The sequence below is a fragment of the Loxodonta africana genome, chromosome 6 (assembly GCF_030014295.1).
Source record: "Loxodonta africana isolate mLoxAfr1 chromosome 6, mLoxAfr1.hap2, whole genome shotgun sequence".
Lineage (NCBI taxonomy): Eukaryota > Metazoa > Chordata > Mammalia > Proboscidea > Elephantidae > Loxodonta > Loxodonta africana.
This window is the reverse complement of record NC_087347.1, coordinates 74,867,989-74,885,135: the sequence shown is the minus strand read 5'-3', so window position 1 is coordinate 74,885,135 and position 17,147 is coordinate 74,867,989. Positions and strand designations below refer to the sequence as shown.

At 36.7% G+C, this 17,147-nt stretch overlaps 1 protein-coding gene across 5 annotated transcripts in view; it reads right to left on the bottom strand.

Moving 5' to 3' along the window:
* Positions 1–17,147, bottom strand: part of SLC25A12 (solute carrier family 25 member 12) — a 93,850-nt gene that overhangs the window by 28,299 nt on the left and 48,404 nt on the right. For all 5 annotated transcript variants that reach the window (XM_023542848.2, XM_003405984.4, XM_023542849.2 and 2 more), the window contains 4 exons: positions 15,134–15,280; positions 12,303–12,441; positions 11,530–11,623; positions 9,833–9,917 (listed from right to left, as the gene is read on the bottom strand). In XM_023542848.2, the coding sequence (XP_023398616.1) occupies positions 9,833–9,917; positions 11,530–11,623; positions 12,303–12,441; positions 15,134–15,280 (465 nt within the window). The remainder of the gene's footprint in view (positions 1–9,832; positions 9,918–11,529; positions 11,624–12,302; positions 12,442–15,133; positions 15,281–17,147) is intronic.

Here is a 17,147-nt window from a genome sequence, read left to right as displayed (position 1 = left end):
TCTTCTGTAAATAAACTCCCTTGTGAGGACTTCAGGAGGACCTGACTCTCAGCAATTTCTACCCACAGTGGGACCACACTGTGCTGTTCTGTGGTCCACTGTGCATCAAAGGTAAGGTGGCCATGCTTCCTACAGGTCAGGTCACTTGCCAAGGTCTTATTGTAGATAGGAAATAAACTGAGTGGTAGCCCTAATCTCCCCACATCATTCTCCGCCATTCTTTTAGGTCAATGGGCTCTAACAATTGTTTATGATCAAACACTCCTAGCAGTCAAATTTTTAAACGCCTAACCCCAATATATGATTTCATTTATAAACTATATGTATATTCTATCCTACTACTTATATATATATATATGCACACATATATAAATCTAAATAATATACATTATAAAACTTTTTAAACATATGCAAAAATAGAAATCATGAAAGAACAGGACAAAAATGAAATACTTTATAATTTTATTTTTCATTTATTAATACAAAAACCTTTTTGATATCACTTTAAAGTATTATATTGACCAAATATGCTTCAGTTAGTTTTTAAATGTTGACTGAACACTGTGTAATACAGTGATGGCTAGCTTTAGTTAATTCTGGTACTTTGTTTCAAAGACAACATAGCTAAAAACACAAACACAACCTGTTCCTTCAAGGCAAAGATGATGTTTAAAATCATCATTTTGAAAGAAATTCAAGTTATAGCATTTTGACTTAAATTAAAAATCCTTATAAGTCAATGTAGCTGTTTTGTTACCTATTAAACATATATTTATATGGCAAGAACATACATACAAAACTTTTTTCCAAAACTGGAACTTCTCAATCACAAATTTAGGTGAAAATAAACCTCATTCTCATAGATATTAATTATTTTCAATCATGTGTCCTCTCAAAAGAATATGTTGAGTTAAAACTCATAGAATAAAAAGGACTATGATCCCCAATAAGCATCAAAGAACCACTAATTCCCTTCTTCATATTAAAGGGTTCTCCTGGGTTCAGTTACAGACATTTTCCTTTATACTCTCTTCCTTTAATGAATGCTTATAAGCTCTACAAAATCCTATGAAAACTGACGGATTATATCGTGCTTTAATTCTTAGCTAAAAACATCTCTTACCCATAAATACCCAAATGCCTTCTGAAAGAAATGTCACCTCCACCCTATTAAATAGCATCTATAAGAAAACATATAATATATGATTACCAAGATTTTTCTTTTCTTTTCTTTTCTTTTTTCCTTAGGTTTAGTTAGTTATCACTATAACTTATGGTTCACTTGTATTCAGGTATGTAAATTAATGTAATTAATGCTATGGATTTCATTTCATGAATATTCATAAATACAATGCTTCTGTAGCTGTCACCCCTATTAATGACTGTGTACTGAAATTTTAGCATTTAGGCTGAAAGAAAATACTCAGCACTAAGACGATCACCTACCGTGAGCAAATAGGCTAAAGGAAAAGGCACCCTTTCTCTTAAGGGTATGATTATGATCAAGAAGGTTGATATTTAACAAGATTAATTGTTTTTCAAAGCAAAACAAGGTTGGGCTTATTAAATGATCTTTAACCTGCTCCCTGAGTGTACGTATATGGTAGGAAATGAGTTGAAACATCATTTGGAAAGAAGAGGCTTCTTTGCTTTTTTTCTTGGTTTAATGCACCTCATCTTAAAAATGAGAATTAGATGTTGGTTAACAAGTCAAACAACCTGCCCAAAAGCAGATGCTTCATGTAGCATGTCAGCTCAATAAAGAGAACTGCCTCTTCCAAATATTACACTATTAATGGGTAGAAGAAAAGGAAGGAAAAGTTCAAGTCTTTTATGCTGAGCATAAAACAAAAAAGAACCAAATTTGTTGCCGTCAAGTTGAATCTAATTCATAACGGCCCTATAGGACAGAGCAGAATGGCCCCATAGGGTTTCCAAGGAGCGGCTGATGGATTTGAACTGCTCACCTTTTGGTTAGCAGCTGAACTCTTAACCACTGGGCCATCAGGGCTCCTAACTGAGGACAGGAGGGAATAAAAAAAAAAGCTAGATTGAATACCAACTAGACTTATGATTGAAATGGCAAAAGAAACCTAGGGAAAACAAAACAAAATTCTTCTGACTGCAAACCAAAACTCTGAATTCAATAGTTTTAGATTTGAATTCAATATTCTTAGCCTTACAAAGCAAGATTAAAATCTAAAGCTGTGATAGTACAGGAGATGGAGGTGAAGATGTAAGATCTACCTACCTACCTACCTATGTATAGAGAGATCTCTATCTCCTTGAATGCTGAACAATATATACTTTTTTCTCAATAAGAGGGGAGTCAAAATGTGTTAAAAACTGTAATAAGACTTGAAATCTAATAATTTAAATGAGTTAAAAGGCTAGTAAGTAATACCTAATATATAAACCCAATTTCCTTCTTTTCGAGAGCAGACTTCTATTTATGGTAAAACTATCACAGATGACAGGCAGAGGTAAGAAGTTCCAAAAAAGTAACGAGTAAATAGGCTGTCACCTAACAACAAGTGGAGTGTGATGCTTTCTCTGTGTGCTCACGAGTCCAAAGTTCAAAGAAGGTCCCTGAGAATGCAGGCTATACAAAAGAGACAAAGTTCTATGTCTAAGGAATGCCGTACGTGAAATAGAGATAAAAATCACTCCAACAATGTTTTGGCAGAACACAACCCAGCTTATAAATTTTTTTGAGTGAGTAGCTTGAAAACGACTTCCAATAAAAACAACACCTTTTTTTAAAAAGTACATATATGCCCAAGCTGGTTCATCAAAGATCATTTACCCCACATAGTTGAAAAATTATTCAATTTTTTTGTAGAAAATGTAAAGAAAAATAAATTTATTTTCACAAAGGGCCAAAATTGGTCTTTAACCTGATTTTAACCTCCAAATTGCTCCATGCTCCAAAACAATGTACACTTCTTCTCCTCTCTATAACCCATCCCTCATTATTTAACTCACTTGCCCCAGATCAAAATTTCCCTTTTCTTCACTGCAGGCTATCTCTATACCGCAACATATGTTATCCATGTCAAAGGGCTATTGGGATTGTTTCCAATTATTTGCTATTGCAAATCATGCTGCTGTAAACATTTTTGCACATGTCTTTTAATGCACAATTGTACTTATTTCTCACCAAAGAGAGGAACTGTGAGATCACAGGGTATGTGTCTCTTCAATTGTACTTGATTCTGCCACACAGATCCCAAAAGTTGTAATGCCAGAGGTTTATGAGAGTTACCATTTCTCTACCCCCTGAACAACACTTGCCATTGTTCCTCCTCCCCTCTCTCTTGTTGTTATTGTTGCTAGGTTCCATTGAGTCAGTTCCAACCCACAGCAACCCTATGTACAACAGAACAAAACACTGCCCGGTCCCATGCCACATTCATGATTGTTGTTATACTTGAGCCCAGTCATGCAGACACTGTGTCCATCCACCTTGCTTAGGGTCTTCCTCTTTTCTGCTGACCCTACACTTTAGCAAGCATGATGTTCTTCTACAGGACCTGGTCCCTCCTGATAATACGTCCAAAGTATGGGAGAGGAAGTCTCATCATCCTCGCTTCTAATGAGCATTCTGGCTGTACTTCTTCCAAGACAGATTTGTTCTTTTGGCAGTTCATGTAATATTCTTTGCCAACACCACAACTCAAAGCCATCAGTTCTTCTTTGGTTCCTTATTCACTGTCCAGCTTTTGCATACATAAGAGGTGACTGAAAACGTCATGGCTTGGGTCAGGTGCACCTTAGTCTTCAAAGTGACATCCTTGCTTTTGAACGCTTTAAAGAGGTCTTTTGCAGCAGATTTGTCCAATGCAATGTGTCTTTTGATTTCTTTTTCTGGCTGTGATCTTTTTTTTTTTTTTTTTTAATTGCACTTTAAATGAAGGCTTACAGAACAAACTAGCTTCCGTGTCACTTGATTTCTTGACTTCTATGGGTGTTGACCGTGGATTCAAGTAAAATGAAATCCTTGATGATTTCAATCTTTTCCCTGTTTATCATGGTGTTGCTTATTGGTCCAGTTGTGAGGATTTTTGTTTTCTTTATGCTGAGGCGTAATCCATACTGAAGACTGTAGTCTTTGATGTTCATCTGTAAGTGCTTCAAGTCCTCTTCACTTTCAGCAAGCAAGGCTGTGTCATCCACATAACCCAGGCTGTTCATGAGTCTTCCTCTAATCCTGATGCCACAGTCTTCTTCATATAGTTCAGCTTCTTGGATTGTTTGCTTAGCATACAGATTGAATAAACATGGTGAAGAGATACAACCCTGAGAGACACCTTTCCTGACTTTAAACCACAAAGTATCCCCTTGTTCTATTCAAATGACCGCCTCTTGATCTATGTACAGGTTCCTTATGCGCACAATTAAGTGTTCTGGAATCCCCATTCTTCACAATGTTATCCATAATTTGTTATGATCCACACGGTCAAATGCCCTTGCATTGTCAATAAAACATCTTCCTAGTATTCTTTGCTTTCAGCCAAGATTCATGTGACTTCAGCAATGATAACCCTCATTTCACATCCGAATCTGGCTTGAATTTCTGGCAGTTCCCGGTGATGTACTGCTGCGGCCGCTTTTGAACAATCTTCAGCAAAATTTTGCTTGTGTGTGATAATAATGATATTATTCAATAATTTCCACATTTGGTTGGATCGCCTTTCTTGGGACTGGGCATAAATATGGATCTCTTCCAGTCAGTTGGCCAGGTAGTTGTCTCCCAAATTTCTTGGCATAGATACGTGAGCACTTCCAGCACTGCACCATTATTTGAAACATCTCAGTTGGTATTCTGTCAGTTCCTAGAGCCTTGTTTTTCACCAAGGTCTTCAGTACAGCTTGGACTTCTTCCTTCAGTACCATCGGTTTTTGATTATATGCTACCACCTGAAATGACTGAACACCAACCAATTCTTTTTGGCACAGTGACTTGGCATGTTCCTTCCACCTTCTTTTGATGCTTCCTACATCATTCTCTCTTACCACTTCAAAATCCTCTTTTGTGAGATTTCTATTCAAGTCTTTTGCTCATTTCTCCATTGGACTGTCTGTCTTTTACTAATAAATTTGCAGTTCTTTATATATTCTGGATACAAATTCTCTGTTACTCAAATATATTGTAAATATCTCCCCCTATTCCATAGCTTGTCTTTTCACCCTCTTAATGGTATCTTTTAATGAACAAAAGTTATTAAATTTAATGAAGTTCAACTTACTAATCTTTTCCTTTATGACTGCATATTCATGAAATTTTTGCTCATCTCAAGATCATAAATATACTCTGTGTGTTATCTTCTATACACTCTTATCTTTCACATATAGAACATACCATCCGAGATAGTTTTTTGTGTATGATGTGGGGTAGGGATTTTTTTCTATATGGATATCCATCTGTGGAAGGGGGGTAGTCAAGTGAAGGCAGCTGCGTTTCCCTGTGACCCACAAGTGAACGCCGTGTTTAGGACCAGGTGCGTCAGCCTGGCCTTTTGAATGGGATGAGACTGAGGGCTGATTCCCTTTCCCAGAGTTTCTTGACCTAAAACACATTCCACAGCAGCTGGTGGACTATAGGCACATCTCACCCCTCTTGCCCTGAGCACATGTCAACATTCCCAGGAACTGTTTAGCCAAGTGAGTGTGTTATATGGCACCTGGCCAACCCCATTTCTACATCTGTTCCCAGCAGGAGAGAATGAAGTCTCCTGGCTGCAGCATGAAAGAGGGGTGCATGCAGACCATCAGTCCTGTGTTGGCCATCAAGAGCGACTCACTGACCACAGGGGACCGATGCCCACTCCTGAAGATGACCCTACTTTATCTAAGTGCTATGCCATCCAATGCCTATACGTGAGTCATGTCTTTCTTGGTGATCTCAGACCTTGGCTTGACAGTAAGCAGGGTCAACACCATCATTAATTAATTTTTTTTTTTTTTAATGTAACTGGTAGAATTTTAGCCAGTGTACAAAACAAAATAAAACAAAAAAACATTTCACGCAATACAGAACGAAATACAAAGATACAATTCCTCCCTTCCTTCCCATTCTGTTCTACCTACAGGAAGCAGGTGTGGGTAGATGAACCACTTGTGTCATATACACGTTTGAGTCCATTTTGGGATTTGCTCAGATAGGCTTCTTATATTCAATAATAGTAACAGCCACAACAGTAACAGTTAACATTTGTTGCATGCTTAGTAGGTGCCAGGACAAACGTAAGTGCATTATCTCGTATAATTCTCACAATAACTTTACTAGCTGGATACTACTGTTCCCATTTAACAAATGAGGAAACAGAATGGAGAGATGTTATATAATTGGAGCCCAAGCTCTTTTTTTTTTTGGTGCTTTAGGTGAAAATTTACAGAGCAAATTAGTTTCTCATTCAATAACTTACACATAAATTGTTTTGTGGCATTGGTAGAGTCCAAGCTCTTAACCACTGCCTCTCTCATAACTTCTATTTCTGTGCTAACAAATTCTCTACCATGCATGAGTGTTCACATAATGACTTTCACTGGGTGAAAACAACTAACATTGCAATAATAACAAGACATGTTCTTCATCCTACTTTATATTTAAGGTTCAAGTAGATTCCTACAGGGGAACACTCTAAAAACTAAATGTAAAGAATTATGTTTTCCTAGTTTGGCAATCTAGGAAAAATTACAAGAGAATCAAATAAAGACATCTTTTGGAAGCGAAATAAGAATAGTAATGTTTGGCATTACTGGAATTATGTACGCTAAAGAAATTTAAAACTGAGTCACTAAACTTGCAGTCTATACCGCTGTCTTAGAATGCTTCATAATCCTGAAACATGTTAACTGGAAAAAGTTTTTCAGGACCGAAAACTGCAGAATATTTAGCCTATTACTTGGGTTGCTGAAAGAACTTAAGCATATTTTCATATTATTCTACTTGCGTCCTAGTCTGTACTCCTTACAAAATTTTAAATGCTAAAAAGGAAAAAGGAGGTTAAAGTTAGAATTTTTAAAATAAAATCCATTGATTTATACCATTTTACAGAATGCAAGAGCTTGAAGGGATTTTGAAAATATCTGAAGGTTCTCACTTTACTAAAGAGAAAACTGAAGCCCACAGAAACTTGCATCAAACCCCAAGGATAATAAGGGTCAGGTTTCACAATGGACATAACTAGGGACATTAGTTTAAATTTCTCTTAAATAATCCTCATAAATCTGTTTCTGTCAGATTCTAAAAATCACTTATGGCTTCTACTGAATTTTATTTTCTCAGTTATTGCTTTTACAATAATTTACAAAAAAGAATGCATTTAAAATACGAATTACTTCTCTATACCTATCTCACAGTAGTAAGACTACCCAATCTATCTGATATGTAAGAGTAAAAAATAAAAAGATGTAGGCACTGAGGTTCTTCCTTTAGGGATGGTACAGGAACATCCAAAGCCTCTGCCTATTCTCCAGAAGCTCCAAATCCCTGTGCCATCCCACTGGCTGGGGGAAAAAGCAGGAGAAGGCACTCCACCACCACTCTGGATACCAATCAGAGACCCAAGGAAGGAGAAGAAAGTAGTGATTTTTATCACTGTCCATTCCCTAAGCATCTGACAAGACCTTTGAGGTGATCCATGCTAGCACTGCCACTGAAAGCAGGCAAATCATCTCCTAGTCTGTCTTAAAGGGAATTCACACCAGTAGCCAAATTGTATCACTTTTCTAAGGACTAAGAAATATGAGGGATGTAGATTTCTGGCACCAAAGATTATAAAACAAGTTTCAGACCTGACCCCTAGGAAAGTTGCTAGGGGCAAAAGAGGTGAGTAAAGAGGAAACTGAAAACAGAAAAGCCGAGAAAGGAGAGAATGAGACTTTTAAATTCAATTTACATTATTTTTAATAAGCTAAATGAAATATTCCCCATGTACATATATTAAGGATGTCCCCAGGCAGGACTTTATTAATAGAGACATGTAACACTAAAAAATATCTCTTTAAAACGTAATTTTTCTAAATTCAAAAGCAAATTTCACAAATGTAAACTACAAAATATAAAATTAAATTCAATAAGGGTTCTTTAAATATTTCAACATGTCTCCAATTTTAATAAGTTTATAAAATTGTATTAAGATTCACTGAACTAAAATAAATCCATCTATTTTTAAAAGATCTGAGAACTTATAATGGAAGTAAACTGTGATAGGAGCAGAGAGAGGTTTGTTTTTGTTTTTGCTACAAAAGAAGCTAAATTGCAATGGTTTGCAGATATATTTTAATTTCCAGGAAGCTTTAAAAAAATAAAAAAAGAAATATTTTTCTTTTTTTATTACTCATCAAGCAAACAATTAAAATATTAAGATAAAATATAGATATAAAAGCAGTATTTTCCATTTTCAATTAACTTCAACCTGACTACAAAAGATCTTGTTTGTGATTATATAAAGCAGAATTGGAAATTCTGATTAACTTCAGGGGCAGAATCATTATTCCATGGAACTCAAGTAGAAAACAAAAGTGTCCCACCAAATCTTCCTAAATGGACCACACTAACACACCTTGATTTTTCACTAACACATTTGGTAAAGGTGAACACCAGCTGGCCCATCCCTGGCTACTCACCAATATAGCAACAATGAAAAAAAAGCAGACTTGGGCTCTTTCTGGGGCACGCCCATTTAACTTTTTCTCTTTCCTTGTCTCCTGTCTTCTTCTTTCTCCCACCATATTCCTCCAACCCCCATGTCTCCTAGACTACTATAGGATCGAAGTCTCCCAAAGAATTATGAAGGACACAGAGCCCATGTCTATTAGGGCAGGAAAATACAAGGCGGTCAAGGACTTGCCCTCCTGACCCTCACCTCCACACAAAGCCATGTGACCATCTGCTACAACGGAAGCAACTTCCAGGTGCTATAGAAGTAGAGGATTTCTGTTTAAAACAGGATTTTAAAAAAAATGTTCTATTCTACTATTCAAGGTAATTTCACGTTTTTTTGTAAAATCAGAAGCAGACTGTATTAATATTACAGAATTCAGAAGCTAATGTCTTAATCATCTAAAATTAATATTTTGTCAAAAATGGAATAATAGTCAAAGTTTTCTTTGTGATTCATTAATTAGATACTGCTTTCCTTTTTTACTGTTGTAAAAAAAAAAAAATTTTTTTTTTTTTTTTTAATCTAAACACCTGGCTGTTTATCGAAAGATTGGAGTTTTACATCTACCTGGAGGTGCCCCAAAAGAAAGGTATGGTGATCTACTTCCCAAAAATCAGTCATTGAAAACCCTGTGGAATACTGTTCTACTCTGACACACAGTCACCATGAGCTGGGAGTCGACTCGATTGAAAACCCTGTGGAATACTGTTCTACTCTGACACTCAGTCGCCACAAGCTGGGAGTCGACTCAACAGCAGCTGGTTTGGTTATAAGGCACAATCCCAAGTGAAAGATTTGTTTTCTTAGAAGAATGTTTTGTATTTTTAAAAACCTATTAGTTTAATTATACAAAATGAACCTTAACACTAACCTTTAAATGTGACTAGACAAATGAAAGGAAAGGACTACTAATTTCAGGGTAAGGGGCCAAGCCTATGATAAACAAAAGGAAAAAAACACAAACATAAATCTAGTTACCCCACAGAAATACTCTACAAGGGTGGGGTAAAAATATTTCTATAAATTTAATATTTGAGCTAAGCAAAGTCTTTGTCTAGGAAGTAGTTTTTAATTTTCAGAGTATTCAGAAGCTTTAGGCAGTCATGTACATACTACTTCAGCATTTTTGAAGGTGATTATATTTATGAGACTCCTCCTACCTGCCTCTGAAGTTCTGCCAGGTTGTAAGGTAAGGCACCCTCAGCCAGCGGGGCTATTCTCTCAATATCTGCCAAAGTCAAACGCCTTCAGGCAGAAATACGGGTAGAAAGAATGGTTAGACATCAACAAACTCCTCACGCCAAGATCATCTTTCTTCAGGGAAGATAAAAAAAAGAACTATAGTTTAAAAGTATTATTTCCCTATCACACAGATTTTAGAGAGAAAAAAATTCTTTAGACTCTGCTTGCCACAACAAAAAGCAAGACTTCAGAGAAATGATGTGAAGTGCATGAATTTAATATGATTCCAGTGTTAGATGTTAAAAGTGAAGAAATAATTCTTGCCAGAAGTACAGATACTGACGGTCTATGCATACTAAATATATCCCGTAAGCAAACATATTAATCACATAGGCAGAAAGTATCTTGGGAAGGTTACACAAAAAGCTGATCAATATCGGTTGCCTTCAAGGAAGGGCTCAAAAATTGACAGAAAAATTTTTTTACAGTGTATTCTTTTAAACCCTTTGAGTTGTGAACTGGTGAATGAACTACCGTTTCAAAAAAATTTTCTTAAAAATAAGTACATTAGATGAACCAGCTAGAAGGTCGTTTCAGACCAAACTTTGAGATATGCTTTCTGAATGCATTTATTATCATAAAGCTAGCTCAAAAATTTTGTCTGAAAATGTGAATTTTAGATAGATGAGACACGGCCATGTACTTCATGTCATTCACCAAAGACCAGCTGATACATTTAGTATCATCTCCAGTCCAACGATTTATAATATACCATACTAACCATAAAGGCAATAAACGGCCCATGTATAGTCAACTTTTATTAGGCCTCAGTTCTAGGGTTAAAACTCATTTTTCAGATTATTCCTACGCTTAAAAATCTACTAGAAGTAACTAAAAAGATTCTGATCTCTTAATAGACCCCACAGGCACTGTTGGATATCCACAGATAAGGATTTTTCTTTTGGATTTGCATGAGTCTTTGCAAATTATACACCTTCTATGAGCTTTGGTTTCTTTTATCTACAAAATAGAAGCATAAAACATCTTACCTACCCTGTCTGTGATGGTAACTATGATGATAATATCACAGGCATATCTCAAGAAAATGATACACTCCAGCACAAAATGGTATATACACTCTTTAGTTAAATGACCATTTATCAAAAACCAAAATGACCGTAAGAGTCCTGAACATGTACCTCAGTCCTATAAATTTAGACAAATTTCCACAAATCTTTTGAAATTCATAATGCCTCTAAAGAACCAAAATTAAATTGATCTTTTCCTCTCTTTTACTTCTTCTTCTTACTTCCCTCTCCTTCTTTCTCATTTTTCTGTCTCCTCCGACTTCCTTCTCTCATCCCTCCTCCCTCTTATTTTCTTCTCTCACCTCTACCCCTCCATCCTTTCCTTCTTTTTTCCTCCTTTCTTTCTTCCCCACTTCTTCTCTCTCTCTCTCTCTCTCTGTCCCTCCTCCTGTCTCTCCCTACCCTCTGTCTGTCTCCATTTGTCTGTCTCTCCCTCCTCCCCTGTTTTTCATATCTCCCTGTCTCTATTTCTTGGATTTTAGTAAACTGAAAAACTATTGTTGAAATTAACTGAAAGCACATCACTTTTCCACATTTTAAAAGAACTGCCCTGTAAAAACATCATGAGTAATTACTGCAATAGTTACCCTGTAGCATTATATAAGTCTGCAAGCTGGTATAGGATGTCAATTTCCAGTGGGGTGACTTGTCCATAGCGTATGGCATTCTGGGCAAATTCCTCTGGAAGAAAAGGACACCAAATTTTAAAATCTTTATAGATTCTTAAAATACAATAAAGTTCTATTTAGATCAACTAAAATCTGAAGGCTAAAGGTATTCTGGTATTATTTTAAAAATTCAGAGCTGAATTTAAAAACCTAACTTCAACTACCTAAGAATAACTACTTATTTATAAAAGATAGCAAACGATAAAATGTTAAGATGATGAAACAGCAAAAGGAGAAAAATCAACTTTGAAGATAAGCAATCTCTTTAGAATGCCCTCTCTTATCTTGTTTATTTACTTTGATCTCTAGAGTTACAAGGCAAAGAATCGGCTGTTCCCCAGTCACTCAAGACATCTTCCACAACTCACTGAAAGGAGTAGGCTTGCCCATCTTTCTGTGGCAACTCCTTCCCAGTACAAACAAGCTGCTGCCACAGTGCCACTGACCTGCTTGACAGATTGGGCCAAGGTTCTTTTCAAACTGTCACAGCCATTTTTTTATTCTTGACTTCAGCATCCCATCAAATCCATCCAGATTTCTGGAGACCATTATGGCCCAGGTGAAGCATACACACATGCTAACATACTTTCTAGATCTAGCTTTAGAGCAGTAAACGGAGCTCAGTCTCATGCCCCAGATAAACAAAAGTGAAAATGCTGAGAGACAAATGAATATATTTTTAAAAATCTTACCCTTTGTGACTTCAACATCTTTCCTTGTGCCAGCTAGAGTGCTATATATCTTACGAACAAGTTCCATGTTATTCAGTAAGGAGTTAAATGCATTGAAGTAGGAGAAGCTAACCTGGTGTGAGATACTTCCTCCAGCTGCCTAGGAAATGACATCACAAAAAATTAAAACAAAACAAAAACATAGTTATAGACATTGTACTTTTCTCGAAGATAATTTAAAGGACTCTTCATTATTAAAATGATTAACAACCAGTTGGTAAATACAAAGAAAGTATCGTACTGAAACACTCAGCGCATTTCATACCCTAAGGAAAGTCTATGTAATTTAGGTTTTAAGGAAGAAAACAACATCTGGAAGTTGGACTTCAAGGTTCATCTACCTATAAGGTCAGAAGTAACAAATATAATTATCACACATCAAAAACAATGGTTATTTAAACATGTTTTTTATGACCCTTAACTATGGAACTCCTGCAAGTCCTGGATAAACCAAACATCAATATACAACATAAGGAGCATTTTAGAAACTCGTTTTTTCTCCACCAAAACAGAAACAAACTATAAGTGGTAAGTTTAAACTTAAGACTACTGTGCTATATTAAATCTCCCTGACTTTTTTTTTTTAAGCTCATTGTTATAATTAAGATAATTAAATGTCTTCAGTCTGTGCTGGGTCCTGAATCTGTATTATGAAGGGTACAACTACCAAGAAATCCAAAAAATGCACAGAAGATCAGGAGGACGTATTCACCTTAAGTTATGGAACAGGGCTGGAGAGGGTCTCTTGCGCCTAAAGGGATTTGGGGTGGGAATCTGGCCTTCATTATCTCTGCTGGATGAGTAGATACTTCCTCCCTCTGTCTGCCACTTAGACATAAACTCAAAAGAGAATATTTTCATAATTTACAAAAAAGCCTAATTTCCAAGCCAGGAGTCAGAAGAACTCATATGATTAAAAACATTTTCTATTAAAAACTAAAAGAAATGCTTATGGAAATAGTAATGTGACAATCTTAATCATAAAAGTCTACTAAAAATAGTATAGGTAGTGATGAGCAAATGTACCCACCTTACCACCCCTCACACACATACCAGTATGCCTTAATCCAAATATAGGTAATATCCAAATATAGGTAGTACAGATAGGTAATATCTGTACTAACCTGAATTCAGATATTAGTGTCCCCAAAATAGGACTCACATTATTTAATACATTCCTCCAAGGATTGGAAATGGCTTTTGGTAAAATGAGGCTATATAATAGGTCTATCCAATCCAGTTGGAAAAGATTAAATGGGTCCCCTCACCCCAAGGCACTCAATCCTCTCCTCTAGGATTTTCTTTCCTTCTTCCCTCCTTCCCTTCTTCCCTCTCTCCCTCTCTCCTTTCACTTTTTTTGTTGGAGCATGAGGTGAGGGTAGGGGGTGGGGGATGGGTGTCAAGGAGGTGAAATATGAAGAAGAAAGTGACATGCCCCATGTTCAAATTCACTGAAGAGAAAGAACAGAAGTTGATCTTTCTACCCCAGTCTAAATCAGGGATAATGATCTTCAGCTGAAACAACAGAGTGCTCATTGGCTTCCCTCCATTTAAAACAAGCAGCAGTCAAAAACTTATACGTAAGTATAACCCATGAACAACAAAACGGGTAAGTGAGGGAGTTTTACCCTCTTTGAAAGGAAGTAGATGACAACAGTTGGCTCTTGGCCCAGATGATTATTTTGTAGGGACTAGGAGTTCAACAGAACAAAAAACTGTGTCTGGTCCATGCAGACTGAATGCACAGGTGAAGGGGCAGAGAGAGGAGTGAGCCACAGAGGCGGATGCCCACATATTTCCTCCATACCTTCTGCCATGGCCATGGTTATTAAAACAGTGCAGAGGCCAGTGACGATCCCTCTAGCGGACAGGACCCTGCAGGCAACTAAGGAAAGACCTATCCTTACAGCAAGAGCCTGGGAGCCTGTTGGGGCAGGAAGAGGCCAAGGTGAAGGCAGTAGTGTCTGGGAGAGGTACTCCCCAGTGGTAAAAGTAATTGCTCACCCTTGTCTACAAACTCCCTTATTTCTCTTGAATTGGATTCTGTAAATAGAAATAAACAATTTGGAAGCATATGAGAGCAAAAGGGTGGCTCTGGATGAAGCGATGACCTGGGGAAGACCATTCACCATCACTCCCATCTCCGGTACACACATATCCTGTTTGCCTTTTATCTGTGAAGCTTAAGGTTACAAGAGCTGAGAATTGGATGGGTCTGGGTGGCAATCCAGGACCCAACGGTTGAAAAGGTTTGAAGAATGAGCATCACGCATGAGACTACATTTAAGTACTGGTGAAACTCAGAGCAAGTTCCATGTATCCTATTCTGAAGCAGAATTTCCTATGGCAAAAACATTCAGATTCTAGGAGCCTATTTTTTTATTTCCTTTCAGTGGATGACAACAGTCCGCTATCAGCCCAGATGATTACTTTGCTGAGATCAGCAGCTTGACAGGACAAAAAACTGCCTGGTCCACAGTGAAGGGGCAAGGCGAGGACTCAGCCACAGAGGGCAGTTGGACATATCACCACTAATCATGCAACCTTCAACATAACTTTTATCCGGGTTCACAAAATTCATACGTTCAGAATCTTTACATTAAATACAGCTCTCCATGGACAAGCAGGTCTGTGACATAAATTTCCATTTTCTACACAAGTGATTTATCAAAAAATCAGACAAGCCTGTTTGCCAGAATTGCTGATCAAGAAGCTAAAACCTAGAGATGTGAAAAATAAGTCTGAACCACACCTCCATCCGTAGAAAGTAAAAACATTTGCTTTTTACTTACTGAAACTAAGTTCTCCTCCACGAAAGGCGTAAGCATGTGAGACCGAATAGTAACCATGATGTCACTGAAATCCAGCCCAGAAATCAGGCCACTTTTGCTCTTATCTTTCAGCGCAAAGGCTTGTCTTGCATGTTCTAATTGTAGCTCCTGGAGAAAAGAATTAGAAATAGGCCATTAAATTGCTTAAAGCACATCTCAAGTGTATATTTTGGAAAAGAAGAAAAGACACACTCCACCCCCACCCCCACCCACCATGCACTTGCTACAGAAATGAATAACACACAGCCCTGAATTTATAACAAAGCTTTTGATTTCTTCTAAGGTGTACCTGTTTTCTTAAAAATATACTACATATCACTCCTCAGAAAACAGAATGAATCACAGCATAGAAATAAAGAAAAGGGGAGAAAAAGGCACCCACAGATTTTATTTGAAAAGTTTTCCTTACTGAAAACAAACAGTATAATGTTTTCAGTGCCTTATTTCAGCCTTTAAAATATGTAGTAATTTATTCACTCCTGATTGAAAGCATCCTTGTCATCTAAGAATACTTCTTGAATTAATAGTTGAGATTCATCTTCAGTTTTTCAATTTTAAATGTTGCAACCAAAGTCTCTCTCTCTCTCTAAATGAATTAGTGATCATTTTTCAAACACTTTTTAAAAACAAACAGTGAGAAATCTTAGCAACTGGTAAGTGTAATACTTAGTAATTCTAATGGGAAAGTTATGAATAACAAACTGCATAACTAGTGTTCAGCTATCACTTTCTCTGGTTTTAGGCATAGCTAATCATAAACTAGAAACCCTGGTGGCATAATGGTTAAGGGCTACAGCTGCTAACCAAAAGGTCAGCAGTTTGAATTCACCAGGCTCTCCTTGGAAACTCTATGGGGCAGTTCTACTCTGTACTATAGGGTTGCTATGAGTTGGTAGGGGATGGATGTCAAGGAGGTGAATTGAAATATGTAAGAGAAAATGACATGCCCCATGTTCCTATTCACTGAAGAGGAAGAGAAAAAGCCAAACCCAATGCTGTCCATGGCATTGGGTTTGCCTTTTGTTGTTGTTGTTAATCATAAACTAAGGCATCCCATTGGTGTAATTGTTAAGATTTGGGTGCTAACAAAAAGATTACAGTCTAGGAAACCCTATGGGGCAGTTCTACTCTGCCATATAGGGTCTTGATGACTCAGAATCAACTTGATGGCACACAACAACAAAAACAATCATAAGCTATAAAAAAATGCAGAATATTTTTGAACTTAGAACTACTGGGAAGCCAAACAACAAACAACAAAGTGGTATCAATATAAATAACAAAATATGCCAATAATACCCTAGGTACCTTTTTTTTTATCATAAAAAATTTCAAAATTAGAGCACTTCTGTCCTGGGGACTCATGACATAATCCAAACAAACCTATTAACACAACACAATAATGATGCATTTGGGTGCCATTTTCACACTATTTGCAACTCTAGAAACGGTAGTCACATTTAAACATATAAATATTATTCAAGGATAAGATTAAATATAGAAATTTTCATTATCACTTACTTATCATAACTTAGAAATCTATGATGCTCTACTTTGTTCTGACATTTAAAAGATTCCTTCAAACAACAGAAAGAATCAAGAAGACAAAGAGTTGGTTCTTTGAAAAGATCAACAAAATCAACACTGGCCTAACTAACAAAAGAAAAACAGAAGAGGAAGCCAATAATCCACATAAGAAATGAGACTGGGGGGATTACAAAGAGACCCAATTGAAATAAAAGGGATCATAACAGAATATTATGAAAAACTGTACTCCAACAAATTTGAGAACCTAGAGGAAATGGACAAATTTCTAGAGACATGCTACCTACCTAAACTGACACAAACTGAGATAGAAATTCGAACAAACCCATAATAAGAGAAGAGATTGAGAAGTAGCAAAAAAAAAAAAAAAAAAAAAAAAACTTCTAACAAAAAAAAGCCCTGGCCTAGACAGCTTCACTGGAAATTTCTA